This window comes from Bidens hawaiensis, unplaced genomic scaffold (genome assembly GCF_021521415.1).
Source record: "Bidens hawaiensis isolate Kalapana, Puna unplaced genomic scaffold, B.hawaiensis_p1.1 tig00019230_1, whole genome shotgun sequence".
Classification (NCBI taxonomy): Eukaryota; Viridiplantae; Streptophyta; class Magnoliopsida; order Asterales; family Asteraceae; genus Bidens; species Bidens hawaiensis.
The window spans coordinates 151,220-171,924 of NW_027492918.1; the positions used below are offsets into that span (position 1 = coordinate 151,220).

Here is a 20,705-nt window from a genome sequence, read left to right on the forward strand (position 1 = left end):
ACCGAAAGGAGGGAATGGGTGGTTCGGTTGGTTCGGGTTGTTTATAGGATTCATTTTGCATATACATATATACACACACACACAACATATATACATATACATATACATATATATACACACACAACATATATACATATATATATCACACACAACATATATACATATACATGTATATATATGTATGTATATATATAACACATAACACACACATGCATAAAATAATAATATATCCACCCTCCTTCCGGCGACAAAAACATCTCGCATGCGCCCCAATTTGCCCCAAATTCGCCCAGGGGGCGGTGTTCGTGCCCATTGTCGCCCAAGCCCAAGCCCAAGCCCCACTACACATAGCCTTAGGCTATGCGTAGTGGAGGGGATACAAATTGGGGCGTTTTGCGCCGTGTGGAGCCCAGTCAGTAAGGGGTGAGAATTTGTTTTTGAGGTGTAATGGTGTATGGGACTACAATGGTAATATATATATATATACATACATATATCTATCACACACATACATAATATAATAATAATAAATGAAACAAGGAAGCAGCGACAACAATTAATCGCCCCTCCACATTTCGCCCCAATTTCGCCCCTTTGTAGCCCAGGGGGACGATGTTCGCGCCTATTATCGCCCAAAATCGCCCAAACCCAAGCCCCACTACACATGGCCTTATAAAATACTTCACCCATGTCAAAAGTTGATTTAATTTCATTCATGTCGACTTCCACATCATCAACTATATATAAAAATCAGATTCCTTATAAACACCAAAAGATTCATTCTATTGATCCTCAAGACAACAGTAGCTTGATTCCCAACCATGTTTTCATTTTTTAAACGGATTTTCTTCATGCCACTTAATAGTTACTTGTTTTCTACATTCTTTGTAATCAAATTTGAGCATCTTCTAGGATTAGATATTTCAAGCCACCCTGGAGTGACTGGAAATAAGTGTTCAATATATGTGTTACTAATTTTAAAGTTTCACATACATGAAAATAACTCAAGTGCATCATTAATATTCCGAAAGCTCTTAAATCATAATTCAAGTCTTGCTCTAAAATCCTTAAATGCTAATAAATTACTTCTATTTTTAGATAACATAACTCTTTTATCATAGTATCAACCCCACGGACTAAAATCAATATACAACATCAATATACGATAACTTTGTTTTCAATATGATTGATTTTGCCTATAAAGGGGGGGGGGGGGGGTAGCGGCGCAGCTTGTTGCCCGCTTATATGCCTCTCTATTGTAATTGGATCATTTATTTTTAGTTAAATGAAAAAGAGTCATGTAATTTAAAAAAAAATGTACAATAAATACCATGTAGAATGTTGCACACCAAGGCATAATACACAATGTCAAAACAATAACAAACTAAATTAAAGTCACCAAGTTTATTAAATGTTCTTGAACTGAGAATCCAAAACTTAGAATCATTGATAACGAAGTATCAAGCCTCAGTGATGATGAAAATTTGTAGATGAAAACCATCGATCGTTGTTTTATTTTAGCAGGGGAGTGAAAAATTACCGAAATGCCCTCAAGTCACGTAATTGAATTCAACAAAAAGAAAAAGAGAGACGGTTAATCTCAAAAACTAAAATAACAAGAAATATTTCTTATATTTTAATACGACCTACAATACAATGTAACAAATGTTTTTCACATTAAAACAGAAAACAAACAGGCAACAACTTTGCATCACTGGCCTCTAATATTTTGAATAGAAACTTAATTCGAGCTTGTCACCAAGTCAAATAAAAAACAATAACAAACTCTATACAAGTTAAAAAAACATTGCATACATAATTACATACATACATACAAACCAATTACTATGGGCCGGGCCCATGATACATCACCATACATATCCATAACCATGAAGTGGCCTCTCTACTTTAACCTATTATGTTTATACCTATTTTATAAAAAGACCTCTCCATAGTTTTATTTACATTACACGTTTTTTCTTAAAAACAATAAACCACAAAGTAACACATCAGCTAATTCCCACACACTAGTCTTCATCTAATTGGCCCATCTGGCACATCGTATCTTATCCCTTTTGTCGTTTCCAACACACCCCACCTACAAAACGTGTCATTTTATTCTTCACCTCCTTTTCTTTTAGTCAATCATCTTAAAAGCCACAGGCCCACACACTCATTACCTACCAATTCCCACTTATTAATATTATTTTATACTTATTACACACGCTTTAAACACTTGTACTTTTATTCCCACACAACTCTTTCGGTAGAGGGAAAATTCCCAAAATAAACGTTTATAAAAACATTTTCAGGTTTTAGATGTCATTTACAAGAAATTTCCAAAATAAGTATTATAAACTAGTCGTAACGACCCTTAAACTAACCGTAATGACTAATCATTTACTCGTCACGACTAAATAAGTTTCATATTGTCTCGTAATCAACGCCCACGAGTAATTCATAAGTCCTTTAGTCGCGACGACTAGTTTACTTGGTTTACATTCCCTACACGAGTAGCTTATTAGTAGTTAACTCTTTGCGACTAGTTTAACCTTACAATCTACTCGTCACGACTAAAGAACTTTTGGATTACTCGTGGGCGTTGATTACGAGGCATAAAACTTATTTAGTCGTGACGAGTAAATGATTAATAAATCTGCTCGTTACGGTTAGTTTAAAGACACATGTCAAGTTTTAATTGGTTATACAAACTACTCGTCACAACTAAATTATAATGCCTATTTTAGGAATTTCTTACAAATGACACCTAAAACTTGAAAAACGTTTTCATAAACGTTTATTTTGGAAATTTTTCCTTATTTAATACTTATTACACACGCTATAAACACTTGTACTTTTATTCTCACACAACTCTTTCCATAAAATATCATAACCAAATGGACATCAGTTTTAACTCTAGTGAGTGTGACATGAATCGACATAACGAGAACGTGTAATTGTACAAGTGATTAATGCATGGTAAGTTTGTAACAAGACAAAAGTGGTAGGATTCTTGCCAAATTCAACGCGTACACCTGTGCTTCATCTAAAACCTCACACTCACTATATATTATATGTATCATATTATCATACACCACTTACAAAGGACTTACAAATCCTTAGTACTCGTAAATCTCTAGTCGACCGAGAATAATAATAATAATGTCTATGGCATCCGAAGCCAGGAGAAACCGAAACGAGGGTCGGAAGAGATTTACCGACAAACAAATAAGTTTCCTAGAGTACATGTTTGAGACACAATCAAGACCCGAGTTAAGGATGAAACATCAGTTGGCACATAAGCTCGGGCTTCATCCGCGTCAAGTGGCTATTTGGTTTCAGAATAAACGAGCCAGGTCGAAGTCTAGGCAAATTGAACAAGAGTATAACACGTTAAAACATAATTATGAGACACTAGCATCGAAATCCGAGTTGCTTAAGAAAGAGAATCAGGCACTACTTAATCAGGTGAGGTATAATGGTTTATTCAGTTCAGTTTATTTAATAAATGTTACATATTCATTTAACTAAAATAATATAGAGGCAGGCAGGTTGCGCTGCCACCCCTTTTAATGACAAAACCGATTCTACTGGAAACATTTACAGAATAATGAACATGAATTAATGTTGTTGTTTTAATTAACAGTTGGAGGTGTTGAGGAATGTAGCAAAAGAGCAACAAGAAAAAAGTAGTAGCAGTGCGAGTGGCGAAGAGTCGGATGATCGATTTACTAATAACTCGACCGACGACATGTTTGGTCAAGAAATGAATGTTCCGTTTTGTGACGGTTTCGCATACTTTGAAGAAGGAAACAGTTTGTTGGAGATTGAAGAACAATTGCCAGATTTGCAAAAGTGGTGGGAGTTTTAAAGAGGTTAATGAAGGATATTGTAGAAGCATTAGAGTAGTTTTGTTTCAAGAGTAAAACATAAAAACATATTACAGTAGTTCCACTTTTGTTTAAGAGTAAAACATAAAAACATACTAGGTAGTAAGTAGTTAGTTTACACTAGTATATATCACCACCACATAAATGAATGCATCTTTGATGTTATCAGAGTGTTTACAGAATAATTCAGCTGATGCTTCTTTGATGTTATCACTTATCAGTAGGGCTGTTCACGAGCCGAACCGAGCGGAGGGTTGCTCGTTGCTTGGTTCGTTTACAATCGAACGACTGAAATTCGAACCGAGCGAAAATCGAAACGAGCCAAAATCGAATCGAGCATATTTCGATCGAACATCGGGCATTATTTATTTCTTTTTCACTCTTAACAATTTTAATAAGAAACAAGTTTGAATGATGTAAATAATATATATTATAAACAAATTAGCATTTTTTAGACAAACGTTAAATATGTTGTAAATTTTAAAAGAAAGAAGTTTAAAGTGAAATATAATGAACATGTAAACAAATTTTTAATATAAATCTTGAATCGAACTAATGAAACTATAAAATTACCAGAATAAGAAAATTTTAAAAGGTTTTAAAAATTATATAGTGTATTTTATGTGTAGTCTATCTTTACTATATATAATATACGAGTGAAGGGCAAATTAAGACGATTATTTTAAGGGTTTTACAATTTTTTAAGCATATGGTACAAGTTTGAAGAGGGACAAAGTGGTAATTTGAAACACAAATATCACGTGTATTCTTATTTTACCAATATAGTTACAATTTTTGTCCCTCTACTTTAACCAACTTTATGCAAATGTAAAGAATAGTTACAAATTCAACATCTATCTTTTATATATCTACTCTTTTAAATTTCACTTTTAACCCAACTTCCCCCACGATTTTTAAACATGCATAATTTTTTCGTACTTTAATATTTTTTTAAAAAAATTACATAATAAAAACGAGCATTTTATTCTCTTTAGTTTGAGTATGATATTGTCATAGTTTGTTTAAGTTTTAAAAGTAGCATTTTATGTATAGGTGTTTGTGGTTCGCTTTTGATGGTTTTGAATTAAAATATGATCCACATCATTAGTAATGGTATTTTATCGTTGAAAACTGAAACCGGACCGAAAATTGAAACCAACCAAACTGAATCATTACCAACGATTTGGTTCCGATTTCGATAATAAATTAAGTTTAAAATAAGAATTATTAGTCTACATATACCAACCAACGATTTCACTGTTTCAAATAAAACAATAAATGACCATAAATCTGTTACGTGATTACCAAATTATGTGTTTCCCGCTACATCGCGCGGGCACCCGTCTAGTATATTTATATATTTGTTAATATAGAATAAATTAAAAATATTCAAGCAGAACCGAACCGAGCTGTTGCTTGGATCGTTTACAAACCGAACCTAGCAGAGCGGCTCGTTTTCAATCGAGCAAGCATTTTCCGAGCGAGCGAGTTTGAGTGACGAGCGGTTTGAACGGCCCCGCTTATCAGAGTGTTCACAAACAAGCCCATCTAGAGGCACAATTAGGGTTGTCCACCTTTACCCGGTCAAATACCGACTATACTCGGAACCGGTTCCAACCCAGCCCGATTTTAACTTTTATTGACCATATTCTAAAAATACCTGGTTTGTGCACCTCTACATGCACCTACCTCATGCCGGTCAATATTGTCCATAGTCAACGCATTAAAAACATGTTAATAATTATTATATCAGGCATTACTAATGGTCCGGTATCTATATTGTAGACCAGCAATGAGATTTAAGGCATTACTAATGGTCCAGTATCTATATTGTAGACCAGCAATGTGATTTGTCTGATGTGTCATATATAACCTAAAACTACACCAGACAGATGTAGTCTTTTTTAAAGGAACAAATAGTATACCAATTGCATGGTGAATAAGAATTAAAAGGGGTACAGAACTTGAACATAAAGGTTACAAAAACTTGACTGCTAGACATATAGAAGTTAAAAGCTTTATTGAACCGACTGTTTCATATAGGTTTAAAACAAGATATTAATAACTACACAATCCAGCTTAACAATAACTATAACATCGAGTCTACATCTCAGGTTTAAGCTTCACATCTCCATTTGGTAACATGCTTTGTGCTTGTGCAAGGCGCATCGTTTCCTGCACATTGTAACAGTTTAAGGTCAGAAAGTATGCTTTAATTTGTCAGGGTGCTTGATAAACAGTTAACGATTTCTTTAATAAATAGTTAATTATTCGGATGCTCCTTATGGTTTACACATGGTGCACATTTGTTCCCCACCTTTCTAAAATTATAAGTATGCTCCCCGATAGTTTGTTGCAGATAACATTGTTGCTCCCTACAGCCCCGCCCTACTCCCTAATGTGGATGACCGTTTAGTTTTTCAGTTAAGTAAATGTAAAACAACAATTTCACCCTCTATTTAAAAAAACAAATATTAAAGTAATAGCATCAGGGCCCACATAGAGTTGAACTTGCAAAACTATTTTGCCTCCTCTGTATCATCACTGCCCCTCCACCCCCAACACGTTGACTTCTAATCCGGCAAAGGAAGGTGAAGTTGTAGGACTGCTGGAGATGGGAAGGATAATAAAACGGCCGTCGATTTAGCAAACATTCATCGAAAGTAGACAGATGGGGCTGATATATCTTCTCAATCTGAAGTGAAAATAGCGCAGTGGTGGTTGAGTTACTGATCGGAGTGAAAATAGTTGGTTGTTGTGGTTGTCTTCAGAAAACTAGATGAAGACAAACTAGAGAACGCCGGAGAATACAGGGTCGTCTCTCCGGCAATTGAATAGATCATATGGGTTTTTCAACACCTTTAGTTTCAAAACAACACGTCCTAACACTATAAAACCCCCCAAATGCAGCTATGATTTAAACATCATCCTAAAAAATTACCCTCTCAAATTTGTGTTGCAACAATTAGGATACGAAATCATCGATTGTGGCTGTGTCAGCATTTATTAGGCTGAACCAGGTAGGAACAAAAGAGTTCATCAAATTTGGTAAGTTGGTTTTAACCCAAAAACACTCGTTCACCAAATTATTAGCCAAATAAGATATCTAAGTTTCAGTTCAAATGGGTTTATGAGTAATAACAGCCACAAATTTAATCGAAGGAGTAAAAGGTTTTGAGAAAAATATGACCGGTAAACCAACGATGGCCAAAGAATATGGTCGGATTCCCGCCGCAAAAGATGATGGTAGTGGTCGAAATAACGTTAAGACAAGGGTTTTGGTTGGGGATTGGTCAAAGTGAGCCCAAAGATTACATTATTAATATTTCAAATTCTTCTGCTTTTTAGTATTAATGGTAAAATGGCATTTCACACACTAGGGAGCACCAATGTTATCCATTACAAACTATTGGGGTGCATACTTGTAATTTTAGAAAGGGGAGTAAACATGCAATATGTGTCGAGAAGATCCGAGTAATTAACTCTTTATAATAAACTATCCACTAGAATAAGAAAGGTTTCAATGCTTGCAATACTAGTTTCAGGAAACAAATTAAAGGGTACTAAAGATATAATATAAGTTATACCACAATAAGTAAGCACGGGATCAAATCAGTGACACAAAATCAAAAGGTAAGAGAACTCACAGCTGCGGAAGCCGCACGAATCTCCCTGTAATCTTCAACTTCATCAGGAAAAGCTTGTTCAAGTTCTTCCAGAAGGTGCTTCCTCAAAGCCTGCACAGATGTAAACACTGAGTCAATGAGTATTCAAAATTTAAAATTTTGAAGCTGGATTTGAAATCGATTACTGAACTCAAATTTGATTCGAAATTTTGAAGTTGGATTCGAATTCGATTATTGAACTCCAACTGAATTGAATCGAATGTCGAGCTTTTCAAGTCCAACAGGTCGTTATATTCAAACACCACCCCCATGGTGTGTTAACAACTCTATACGGTTCGTATAGGGGCTATTCTAGTCGTATAGCCCTCACATGACTAACTAATGTACGAATAGCAGCTTTTCCAGTCTATACGGGTTGTATAGCCCCTATATGAGCCGTATATGAGCCGTATAGGCTTCAAACACCTGACACCCTCCAACACAAAATGACAAAATTTAGCACCTATACGGATCGTATAGCCTCTATACGAGCCGTATAGGCGCATATGGTGTCCAAATAACCTATATGGTGTGGGAATAACCTATGCCAATTACTAAATTACGCATATAGAATTTTACACATTTATTGATACAGCGTAACTGATTTCTATTTCTATACATAATTCAATTTCGAACTTCGAGTCAAATATTCACAATTTGAAAACTCTCGAAATATTCAAAACCCGAATTCAATTTCGAATCGAATTTCGACCCTTTTGAGTCCGACTTGATAACCGAACACCCCTAACCGACACTTCTAGAATTAGCTTGTGCAAACCTTGAAAGCATCAGTTTTGCCTTTAGTAATCTGGTTTTTCGCGATGCAACTGTTCAAAACATCTCTCGTAAACTCATCCGGGTTCTTTCCGTCATCAATCAAGCTACAAATTCAATCAATTACACAATTAAAATGACATATATAAATCCTAAACATATATATATATATATAAATACAAACCCTAATTAAAATATTACTTTAACACTTCCATTGGAATCTGAATGTTACACTTCTCAGACAGTTTCGCCATGTTATCCATCTCCATAACAAGTGCGTTTCTGCATATATAATTTCAATATCAAAACCCTAAAACATATAATATTAATAATAATAATAATATTACAGGCATTGGAGGAGAGGTAATTGAGAAGAAACACTGAAGGATGAGACAGTGAGGTAAAGCTGGTGGATGGTTCCTAGGTTTTTCTGGATGGAATTGATGACTTGGTTAAGGTTTTGTTTGGGATCGTCGGAGGATGACGTGGTGGAAGTGCCGGGTGAAGCGTCGGTGGTTTGGGGGTTGAGTGTACCGTTGCCGCCGGTCGGCTGTGAGGATTCCATGGGTAACAGAGAAGATCTGTAATTTGGGTATTTGGGGCTTTTACGGGTCGCCTGTTTATCAAAGGAATAAGTAATAATAAGATTAATAACGTCATTTCTAGTAGAAACTAGAAATAGAAAGTTATAGAAGTGAAATCATTAGCTAATGTCATTTTTAAAAGGTTTATGTTTTTCTTTTTGATGATTAAACCGGTCGTGTTTACTTATTGACAAGTTGGCGTGTGACATATACTAATCCTTTCGAAAACTTATGGTGATTACGAACACGATACGATACGGATATTAAATCATCATACGTGTGAACCCATATATGAAACGTTTTCATTGATGGACAACGGACACATCATTTTTAGCTTTGAAGAAAAATACATGGTTTGCTTATTAATGTTAGTATTTTTGTGTTGGATTAATTGATCGACAATGTATCATAATAAACAATAAGGAAGTTAGGGATCTGCGGAGTACACACATATGTTTGTTTGCTATGATATTAGAGACGAGGCCCCTAACAAACAAGGGTCCGAGGATCGCGCCCCCGATTGCGGCGTCCTAGGGGTGGCAGCCCTGCTTCATTAAAAACTCATTAGAAAATTAAATTTTATTTATGTCACACATACTCATAAGTATTTTTTGGGTTTATTTATTAACATTTTTTAAATTTGAATATTTATAATGAAAACCGCCATGGAGATAAAACACCGGTTTGTTTTGATCAACAATTCTCTTGTTCTTCTTCCTCACAAATTCCATACTAAATCATGCAAAAGTGAAGCAAACCACTCACAAAAATGAACGGATTATGGTGAAGTCGAGAAGCCACTCAAACTTATTAAAATCTTTTTCATGGTGTAGCTCGGAACTATTATTGTATGAGAAGTCTTCTACGAAATTGCTTCTTAACCAAAATTCTTTCAGTTATACATACATGATACTGAGAATGAAATTTTCAATAGATGAAGCGTTCTCGATATGTTTTTGCACTTGTGTTATTATTTTTATCAAGTTCAATTTTTTTTTTTTGAAAAAGATCATTTTGTTATATAAATAAAATTAATTTATATACACATTTGTATAAATACAAGTATAGATGTAGCACATTTTTTTATGAACATTATTTTGCTTTGTTTGTAACTGGATCATCACTATTATATAGATTTTCAATTCAACAACAGATAACATGAAATATATCAATGAGATTATTAATTCTTGTTGGTGGTGTTTTTTCATTTGTAGTATGTATATTTAAAAGAGTTGGATTATGGATTTGTTGCTGATGGTGGGCTGGTAGTTGGTAGGTCGAAATGGGCTTGTAGCTAGTATGTTAAGATTTAAGCTTAACGCCTTAACCCGCTTTCAGTCCATGCAACACTTGGCATAAAGATAAAATAAAAAGGAGTGTGGTGTACAATAAAACACATCATTTTTTGTTTGTTTTGCCTTTGTTTTTGTTTTCCATTGTCTTCTTCGTTTTACCCTAATCATTCATCGTTTTCATTTGTTTTAGTTAGGGTGTTTATCTTATATATCAATCGTGTTGATCGTTGATTTTGTTTATTGTTACATCTTCTTCGTCGTATTGAAGATCAAGGGTAATTCATCAATAAAGGTTTGGGTGTGGTTCTTGGTTACGAGTTTAAATATGAGGTATCTTGATAGCTCTCAACGAGTTTTTTATGCAACTGAATTTATTTATATATTAAAGATCAAAACAATTGACGTTAAGTTATAACAGAATAAGTATACTAAATGTCACAATCCGCCTATATATAAAACATTTTCCGCGAGTTCTAGATGCTTCCAAAACACTTTGGACGCGTCAAGGGCTGCCGGAAGTCTCCGGAACAGCCACGAACTTTCTGGACCAGCTTAGCATTGTGGAGTTGTCTTAAATCAGCCCACAAAGAGCCTAGAAGCTGCTGGAATCGCACAAGAAACACAGCCAAGTGTTTGGCTGGTTTAATCAGCCACAAATATGGTCAAAAAGGTTATACTAAATATCAAAGATATTAAGTATGAAAGGGCTAGAAGGATCCATCAAAATATCATTGTTGTAGTAGAAAGTTTGTTTGGTGTACTAAGCTTGCACTTAAAGGCTGATCTTAGAAGAAAAAGTCTAGGAGCCGCACGCGAGTTAGAGAAATAGTTGATAAAATCATAGACACAAGCCTTATATTATTGATGACTTAATGCCAAACACAATGGTCACAACTAAGCAACCCTTCCAGCAATACATAAACCGAAAACATATACATATATATACAACACAAACCCATTCAACATGTTGAGGCACAGGCCACTTATAAGAGGTAAACATAATCACATGGGTTTAGATATTTAGACACTGATTAACTGAAAGCTTAAAACATCAACATAGTCCAACATGAAGCACCGGTAACATAAAGCAACATTGTTTACATTTATATTAAAATTTCAAATCTTGAAGTCTCGAGAGCGCCTTCTCAAACTGGCTCCACCTCTGTTCGAGAGTCCCACTATAACCGATCGACATCCTAACCAAACCAGGTGAGATTCCCGCCAGTGCCCGCTCCTCTGGGTTCATTTCACTACTCGTGCTGCTACCCGAGCAAGACATAAGGGTTTCATAGTACCCAAGACTAACCGCCATGAGCCCAAATTGGGTATGGTTTTGCAAGAGGTTCATCAACTTATTGGCTCGGGCTTCGGTCTCCATGTCCAAACAAAGCATCCCACCAAAGCCATAGTCCTTGTTTGAGATGGACTTCAAAAGATGGTGATCAGGGTGGTCTTCAAGGCCCGGGTAGATGACCTTGAGGCCCATTTTCTTCATTCGTTGGGCGTAGACCAAAGCCCGGTGACAATGCTCTTTGACCCGGAGGGCCAAGTGAGGGACTCGTTCGGACAACTCAAAAGCAACCTTGGCGTTCATTGTTGGGCCTAGTAACATTAAAGCCCCTTGGTGAAGGTCCATAAGTGAGTTCACAAAACTAGCAGGCCCACAAATAGCCCCTGTAATCACAATAATAAAATTAACATAACATAATCAAGATTCAGGATGCTGATATAGTGCATGCATATACTTTTTTTATTTCTTGTATTTATTATTATTATTTTTTTTTTACTTTTGAATCTTGCCAATAAAGGCTGCTTACAAAAGGACAGATGTTTCACGTGTATGATAAATTCTAGATATAAACACTTTCCTTATTTTGGCTCTTTGTGATCATGTGATGCCTGTTGATGTAACATCTGTTGATAGTCACATGAATCTCTACTTTTTCTTTTTCTTTATCAAAATCTGACATTTACCCAAATTCTGGTGAATCTCATAAATTGGTGTTATGAATTATGATGGTAACATTTAATGATTGCACTAATTTTACACACCATCTACTTTTATTTACGGCCTACATTATCCACACACTCTTTAACTTATTCACACATCCTTGGAAACCATACGATCGTATGGCTCTTACACGACCGTATAAGACTGCAGCTTTTGTCAGATTCTTGCAGCCTTTGTCTGCTGTCAGGAACATTCCATACGATAGTATGGGCACCATACGATCGTATAGTTTGTTTTGTTTTTGTTTTTTTACAATCTGCAAGTTTTGTGAGTTTATAAAACAAGCAACTATACGATTTTTTTTAGAACGTGTGAGTTTTGAGAAAGGGTATAGCTTTGGGTAGATGCATGTGTTAACTACCCGTTTATTATTCGAAACTTTGGGTATAACCTTTTTAAGAAATTATAACTTTAAAAGGCTTAAACTTTTATAATGTATAACTAGCAAACGACGTCCTGTTTGTTCGGCATGAGACCCGTATATTTAGAGGAAAAAACATGTAACATAATTTAGTTTTTTTGTTTCCATACGATCGTATCATACTATCGTATTACTCCCAGTCAAACTCCGTACACTGCGCGTGGAGGTGTACTTTTGTTGTATTTTTTATTCCATATGATCGTATATAGGGAGTGTGAGTTTTTAGAAGGGATGTATGAATATCATGACCCTTATTTACTCCTCGGACTTCCTATTTTTTAAACTTACATAAATATATTCCTATTTATTTATTTTTTTTAAAGACACCTAAAAACGTATTTCTATACTCTACATTTTGGGTGGATCAGCCCAACAAGAATCACTAAAGCTGGTTAGCCGTCACGTGGGAACTCTAAGTAGGGGTCTTTTCGTAAAAAAAATATGTAATAATAATAATAATAATAATAATAATAATAATAATAATAATTTACGTTTTTACTCAAAGTGATAAAAGAGTGATGGTACGGTAGTTTAGCAATGGGTGGTCCATTAGTAAAAATAAAGGCTTTAAACACTTCGATTTGTGAGGCAAAGGTCTTTGGCTTAACTCTCATAAACATAAAACACCAGAGTTATACGACCTATGAACTTTTAAAAGTTTATTTTCTTAAAACAATTTACATTATACTTTTTCTATACGAGGATTAAACCCTTAACCTTTTATTCTACACCAAACCACCTTAACGCCTCACCAAAATAAGAATGACTATAAGTTTATACTAGTAAACTTTAATGAAATAATCATTCGGCCATTAAAAATTAAATTTCTATTTCTACCACTAAACTTTTATAAAGTTATCAGATTAGTAATGGTTGTTAAAAAGAACAAATTACTAATGCATTTTTTTCTTTTGTTAATCAATATTTTTTCTTTCATATCTTAATACGTCTTTTAATTATGTTTTTTACCCTCTCACAAACCCGTGACAAACATATGAAACTGTTCGGTTGCAGTTGCTATCAAGACACGTTACGCAACAAAAACATAACAAAAAAAAAAAAAACTAGTAAACACATACCCGCAATTATATCAGCACCACCGCTAATATACTTCGAAATACTATGCACAACAACATCCGCGCCCAGCCGCGCAGGCGACACCACCATGGGCGCAAACGTATTATCCACCACCACCATCACACCTTTCTCATGCCCAATCCGAGCCAACTCAGGTATATTCGCCACCGTAAGCGTCGGATTAGACAGACTCAAAATACAACACCTTCGTACGCCCTTCAATAATCGCGTCACTCGTCTGCTCCAAATCTCTAATATCCACAAACGACGTCGTTATGTTGGATGATCTCGGTAAAAAATGCGTAAGCAACGCATGGGTCCCACCGTATAGTGTTTGTGAGGCGACTATGTGGTCACCATGACTGACTAACTGTAGCAATACTGATGCGATAGCCGACATGCCTGATGACGTGCAATAAGCGGCTTCTGTGGATTCTAAAGCCGCCATCTGGCGGCCGAGGTTGAGGACTGTGGGGTTGAAATGTCGGCTGTAAATAAAGAAGTCTCGATCGGGTCCCAATTCGCCTGCGAACATGCGGGTGAGGGTTTCGGGTTCCATGACGGTGAAGGTGGCGGAGGCTTCGATGGACATGTTGACGCCGCCGTGCTCGCCGAACTCGTGGCGGGCGTTGGCTAAGGCGGAAGCGGGGTCTTCGGGCCATGTTGGTGATTGTTTGATAGCTTGTTGTTGTTTTTTGGTGGTGGTGGTGGTGTTGTCGTTGTCTTCGGGGTGGTTTGGTCGTTTTTTTGAGGAGAGGATAACGTTGGTGGTGGTGGTGTTTGGGATTGTGTCTGCCATTGATGAAAAGATTATTATTATTAATATTATTATTGTTATTGTGAGAATTTGGGTGATGAAGATGGAGGGTTGAGGGGTTGGTTTTTATAGAGGTTGAGAGAGATCACCAGAGGTTATTTTGGTGAGAGATGATGGTAAACAAGTACAGTGAATCTGGTCAATTTTTTAGTTTTTTTTATTTTCTTATAGATTACTTTCTCCTACCCATTTTAAATGTCATGCGATCCAAAACACACAAATTAAGAAATTTTTAATCATTTTATTTTATTAGCCGTAAAATGACAATAATATCCTTTAAGTTATTATTGCTAAAAACCATTAGAAACATTTAATATATGTAATAGTAAGGGCACAATTGGAAAATTGAATATATATGTATAGAAATAACATTTAAATTGAGACAACTAAAAATAAAAAAATGGATATTTAAAATGGGACGGAGGGAGTATTATTTAACGATTTATGGTTTGTTGGATAAAATGAAATAGAAGAATGAATAAACTGGACAATAGCACAAATGAATTATTAGGAGATATATAGTTATATATCGTTTGTAGTCATAAAATTTTTTGTTTATATTTATTTATTTATTTATTTTTTAATTAAACATACTCCTATCTTAAAATAATTTTGGTGGGAGATGATGGCAAACATGTACAGTGAATCTGGTCACTATAATAAGTTGGTTGTGGCTAAATGATAGAGCACTCATTTTACAAGTGAGAGATAGGGGGATCAAACCTCACTACCACCAACTTATATGGGAGATAAGAGGGATGACCCTGGCTTGCCAGGGTTCGAGTCCTGATCTCACCCGGTTTTACCGGCTCCTCGCTGTCGTGCCGTTTAGCGGGCGTGGGGGTCGGGTTTTATCCGGTGAATCCCTCAACAGGTGGACCGCTAGGGGCTCCGTCCGTCCGGACTAGTGGCCGGCTCGGGCTACCTTTAGCCATTGTAGGCCGCGTACGGGGTACCCGGCGTTACTTAGTAGGCCGTTCAAAAAAAAAGTTGAATCTGGTCACTTTTTGAGTTTTTTTAATAAATTATGTATTAAAAGACTTATTTGAGTTTTTATGAAATGTTGAAAGTCATGGATGGGAAATTCCAGTTCACATGCTTTTAGGTTGTATTGGCTTCTATTGTGAAATGCATTTCTAGTATTTTTCGTCCTTGATACTCTATCCACGTAAGCACGTCATATTAGGTTGTCTTTTTCTAATTTTATTTTAAAAAAGTTATTCATTACGTGTCATCTTAACGTTAGGGTGGTGGGAGTAGGGCTCGGGACCCTCTTGGTACCGTGTGGGAGGATCGGAAACACCGTCCCATAATTGGCGGTACAAAAAATATCTATCCCGCCCGGGTTGTTTTTGTCGCTCTCCTTGCCGATTATTTCTTTATTTTTTTTTCTTTTCGTGTTTTGTTTTTCAATCTAGAAAAATATCTGGTATGGTGTATATGGTGTTTGATGGTGGTGAAGAAATGTGGTTGTGGTATTTTCTTTTCTATCAAATTTCTTTTGAAAGCCCGACAACTTTATTTGGAGAGTGATTACTCTTTTTTAAACACAGAAAAAGGTCCGATAGCTTTATATCTTAAAAAAATTAATTTTGAAGAGTGGTTAAATATATAAAAAAAACAAACAAAATTAAACTGTAATTTTTTTCCTTAACTTTATTTAAAAAACAATACTTATTTTATTTATTTGGAAAAACTAATATATTTATATTTATGCTTTTAATTTAAAAATAATTTAGTTAATTTAATTAAAGAATAAGTTAGTTGAAAACTGGATTGGGGTTGTTTAGAGATGGCTGCAAGGGTTTAGTGATGATTGTAGGGTGGAATGATGAGTGTGGAAAAATAGTTTAAGTGGTGTGGGATTGTGGGATGGTAGTTAAATGACTTCCACCACCTTTACATCGTCATCATTCTTTAATGTTCATTTTTTTTGTTTTGTTAGAGCATTCACGTCTCATTCCTTAAATTTATGTGAGAAAAGTATGTAAATTATAGTGTGAGATTTTGAGTGGTTGTGAGTGTAAATTACAGGGTGAAGAGAAAAATGTAGTGATTTTTTGTAAACTTGGAGAAGCATTTGGGGAATATTGTTTGCCCCTATTTATTTTTTAATATTTGTTGGATTGGTTGTGAGTAGATGAGAGAGAAAACTGTAATTATAAAGGTATAAAAAATATTATTTAATTGAATATGAGAGAGAAATGTAGTGTTTTTTAGTGTAATTATAGAGATAAGGATATGGAATGGGATGAGAATGCTCTTAACCATATTCTTTGTGGTGGATATATAAAATGAAAAAGAAAAAAAGGGTCATGTTTCACCAAAAAAAACACATATGTTGTAGTAGTATGAAATGTGGTGATGGGTCGAAATTTTCGTAAATGAATGAATTTAAATCTCTGCCCTCTATTCGCGTGATCTGCATCACACTCACTGCCCTAGTGTCCCTTCGTGCCCACGATGTTTCGCTAATGTTAAACCCACATAGTGGGGTTAGCGCCACACATACCTTCACTTTTAACCTTCAATAGAAATTACCTCCCCACACATGGGATTGGACTTTTTGGTGCCTCTCATAGCGGCGTAGTGTTGCACAGTAGTGCCCACAAGCTATATAAGTGTCACCAGGCAACGATGCTTGTATATCCAACGATTGCCATTGTTCCTAAATCATGGAAATGTCTATCTTTTACATTTTTAGTCATGTTTACAGGCGGACATAAGGAGTTCGCTAGAGATCCGCTAGCACAAGTTCAACAAAATTACACTTTGAACAGTGAACTTTAACTTTGGCTTAATGATCAAATGACCCCTTTACTTTGTTAGATTTGACACGGAAATTTTAAGGTGTTATTCTTGATTCCTTTTTAACGTATATGAATTATGTTAATGATTAATGTATCATTTTCATTATGAAATCCAAATTCTCCATGATCAGTCATCTTAATTCCATTTTCATCACCAGATTTTGATCATTATGTTTATAAAGATATTGATCCATTTCTCATTGGTGTGATGGTTCTATCCCTAATTTAATAACATTATTAAAAATGATTTAAGAAAGATAGGGTACGTAAATATTTATTAAAAATGGCGTGTCACTAATTTAATAACATTATCTTCGATTTTCATTTTGTTAGTATTTGAAGGACATGATGCTTTTGTTGAAATAAGAGAAACAAAGTTGGATTTAGACATTTCTAAAGATAAGAGCGAAGATCATCCAATATTGGAGTTCGAAGAACGTTGGTTACTGATTTCTTTTTCACATGTCTTTAAAATATATGTCTAACTATTACATACTTTAATTATACCAAATTAGACAAAAGTAAAAAAGAAAGAAAAAAAAAAAGACCAACTAATGATGAAAATTAATTTTTTATTGTTTAACAAAGACAATCCATGAGATTGCTTGTAGTAATTTAGGTCTTCAAAACGGTTGTCAATTCAACTATCAAATAACATAATAAACTATTAAAGTAACATTGCATTAATTATGAATGGAAACTAATTAAAGAGAAATCCTAAATTTGATAGGGTTTTTCAAATATTTGAAAATTGTAAATGACAACAAAGAATTAAAAAAACATTAAACAACTAAACAAACACATTTTTTAGATAATCTCACCCTCACTTACCATCAAAATAGAATAAACAAAAATTATAAAACTTGAGAAAATCATCAAAATTAAGGTTTAAATATAAGAATTTGGGTCTGAAACTCGGGCATAATCTTGTTTGTGACAATATCCACCGCCCGCTATATCATTTTTTGGTCCACATCGTATTTTATGGGACGTGTAAACTCAAACATTTGTTGGTTTAAATGGACCTTTACTAACATGTTTTTTCCTCAAGTTCGTCAAAATATAAGTCTTATCATTTATTGGATTAATAACACATGTGACAAAGATGGATAACAGCTAAAAAAAAGACCATGCCGAACACGAAAACGATATCAAAACAATTATTATAACCATTATGATCAACAAACTAGATACTCAAAATGATTTATGATGCCAAATGGAAAACCCAACAATGGTAATATTTAGTAAAGTGGCATGTTTCTTCAAACATTTTTAGAGAATAGATGGTAGTTTACAACTCCAAAATATGTGGCAAATATTAATTTGTATCTAAGCCTTAGAATGAAGGAACGAAAAAAAGTAAAAAATTATTAATCATAGAATCTGCGTTTTCTTTTGGGAGTCAAAGATGCAAACTTTGCTTCTATTTTTATAGGGAAAAAAATGTTGATAATTGATCACATAACAAGCTTACGAGCCACTTCTACTTTGGTGGGTTTGTGAGGGAGGGCTTAATATATATATTTTTTTGGGTGGTGCTTAAGTTCGAATCATGATTTATGTACACATTTTAAAATATAGGCAGCATCACTAATAAAAACTCTTTTCAGTGATTCGACTTTATCTCAAGAGCGTAACTACTTCACCATATCTTATAAGGCTACATTTAACATGAACTAAATAAGTAAACTCCGTATGATTTTTGAAACAAAAACATATGAATCTATGCTTAACAAAAGGCAAATGAATATCAATGATGAAGAAGATAAAAGTTTTTCATAACCTAAATTGTAATGCATATTTAGTGAAATTAGTTATAAATCAATATATCAACATAATCAATAATCAATAAGTCTAGTGATATATAAGGTGTTTGCCCTCATAAAAGTGTGAGTTCAAATTCTTCTGAATGCAATAAGTGGTGAAGCTTTGACGAAAACGGTGAGGTGGTCGGACTTAATACGTATAAAATCTTTCATAAACCGTGGTGGTCGTGCTCAAAAATTTCGAAATAAAAGGGGTAAATATATACACTATGTATAAATTTTTTTTGACGAAAACGTATAAATTAAAAAAATGAGAAAAAACAATCTTGATGAAGTTGTTAAGAAGTAATTCATTGGTGGTCATTGGTGAACTTATAGTAAAATAACTAGGGGCAGAGTTGTCATTCAAAAAATAAAATAGCTAGTGTTATTAATATGTTAAAATCCTAATCGCTTTTATAACATTTTGATTGAACCAGTCGATTGCCCTTCATGAAAAATGAATCCCCTCCGTCGTTGAATGATGTAGCTAGTGTTCGACGTTAGTAAAATAGTTTGTATTACATTATTAAATATCATAAAGAATATTCGTTTTTCAGAAATCATCCTTTTTTATTACTATTATATTATGATTACTAGTTTGAGACCCGTGTATTACACGGGTAATTGTTAAAAGTTTTATACTGTAACCATTAAATGAAATATAGTTAACAAAATGATCATATATTTTATATGGTTACAATTTACATTAAAATTACAAAAATTACATAACTAAGATTACACAAATACGTTATAAATAAGTAAAACCTCCTTTGTACACTACATTTGTGATTGTATTGGATGGTACACTGTGTTTATCACATATCAAAATCTTTAGTCCATGTCTACTTGTAACTCTTGATAAAGAAACATATAGGTATGCTTATAACTCTTGATATAGGCACGTATAGTTGTGAGTGTGACAAATAAGATTCTTCAAGTACATGCCAACCCTAGATAAATGATAAAATATACAAGAAACTATAAAAAAATATTCATACATATAAAATATCATACATTTTAATCAATTAATATAATATCATTTGAGATCATCTACTCATGTTTATTCCAAAAACATAATTATCCAAAAAAACCCAGATTACACGAACTTTGATGATATAGTCATCGCTATAAACTTTATAATTTGAAATTGATTTATCATAATAAATTTGTTGTCATTAATATTCTGTGTATGACAAATTTTTACTTGATTTATATTTTACAATTAACAATTGTATAATCAAGCAACATATAAAACCGGAAATTAAAATATAACAACATGATTTTTTTTTCATTTCATGTTAGTGAAAAATGACAAAGAAATACTAAACTTAAAGCCATGTTCAAATAAAAGTGATTATTCTGAGTTAGCAGGATATTAGAATATTTAAAGTTACATAAAGTGAATGTAGTAATTCTTATTTATAATAGTTGAAAGTATTCGATAAGAAATGTTTAAATTTTAAATACTAATCTCGTTTTATTAGTTAACATTCTGGGAGTTGTTGGAATATTTAGTTAATCGATATCTATATTTTAACAATTTATAGACAAAA

General features: G+C 34.1%; 2 protein-coding genes and 1 pseudogene across 3 annotated transcripts; 1 reads left to right on the plus strand and 2 right to left on the minus strand.

Annotated features, from left to right (window-relative positions):
• The first annotated feature begins 2,817 nt into the window (after nt 1-2,817).
• On the plus strand, nt 2,818-4,055 carry LOC143557915 (homeobox-leucine zipper protein HOX6-like). Its single transcript, XM_077046877.1, has 2 exons — nt 2,818-3,468; nt 3,647-4,055. The coding sequence occupies exons 1-2, from the start codon at nt 3,163-3,165 to the stop codon at nt 3,869-3,871; spliced, it is 531 nt and encodes a 176-aa protein (XP_076902992.1). The 5' UTR covers nt 2,818-3,162; the 3' UTR covers nt 3,872-4,055.
• Nucleotides 4,056-5,845: 1,790 nt separating this feature from the next.
• Nucleotides 5,846-8,940, minus strand: LOC143557916 (mediator of RNA polymerase II transcription subunit 10b-like). The gene is made up of 5 exons (XM_077046878.1): nt 8,677-8,940; nt 8,531-8,611; nt 8,334-8,436; nt 7,538-7,627; nt 5,846-6,065 (listed from the first exon to the last, which is right to left on the minus strand). The coding sequence occupies exons 1-5, from the start codon at nt 8,892-8,894 to the stop codon at nt 5,994-5,996; spliced, it is 564 nt and encodes a 187-aa protein (XP_076902993.1). The 5' UTR covers nt 8,895-8,940; the 3' UTR covers nt 5,846-5,993.
• A 2,097-nt stretch (nt 8,941-11,037) lies between these two features.
• LOC143557935 (methionine gamma-lyase-like) lies at nt 11,038-14,570 on the minus strand (annotated as a pseudogene). Its single transcript, XR_013139648.1, has 2 exons — nt 13,720-14,570; nt 11,038-11,882 (listed from the first exon to the last, which is right to left on the minus strand). The product of XR_013139648.1 is annotated as a methionine gamma-lyase-like (transcript).
• Between the last annotated feature and the right edge of the window lie 6,135 nt (nt 14,571-20,705).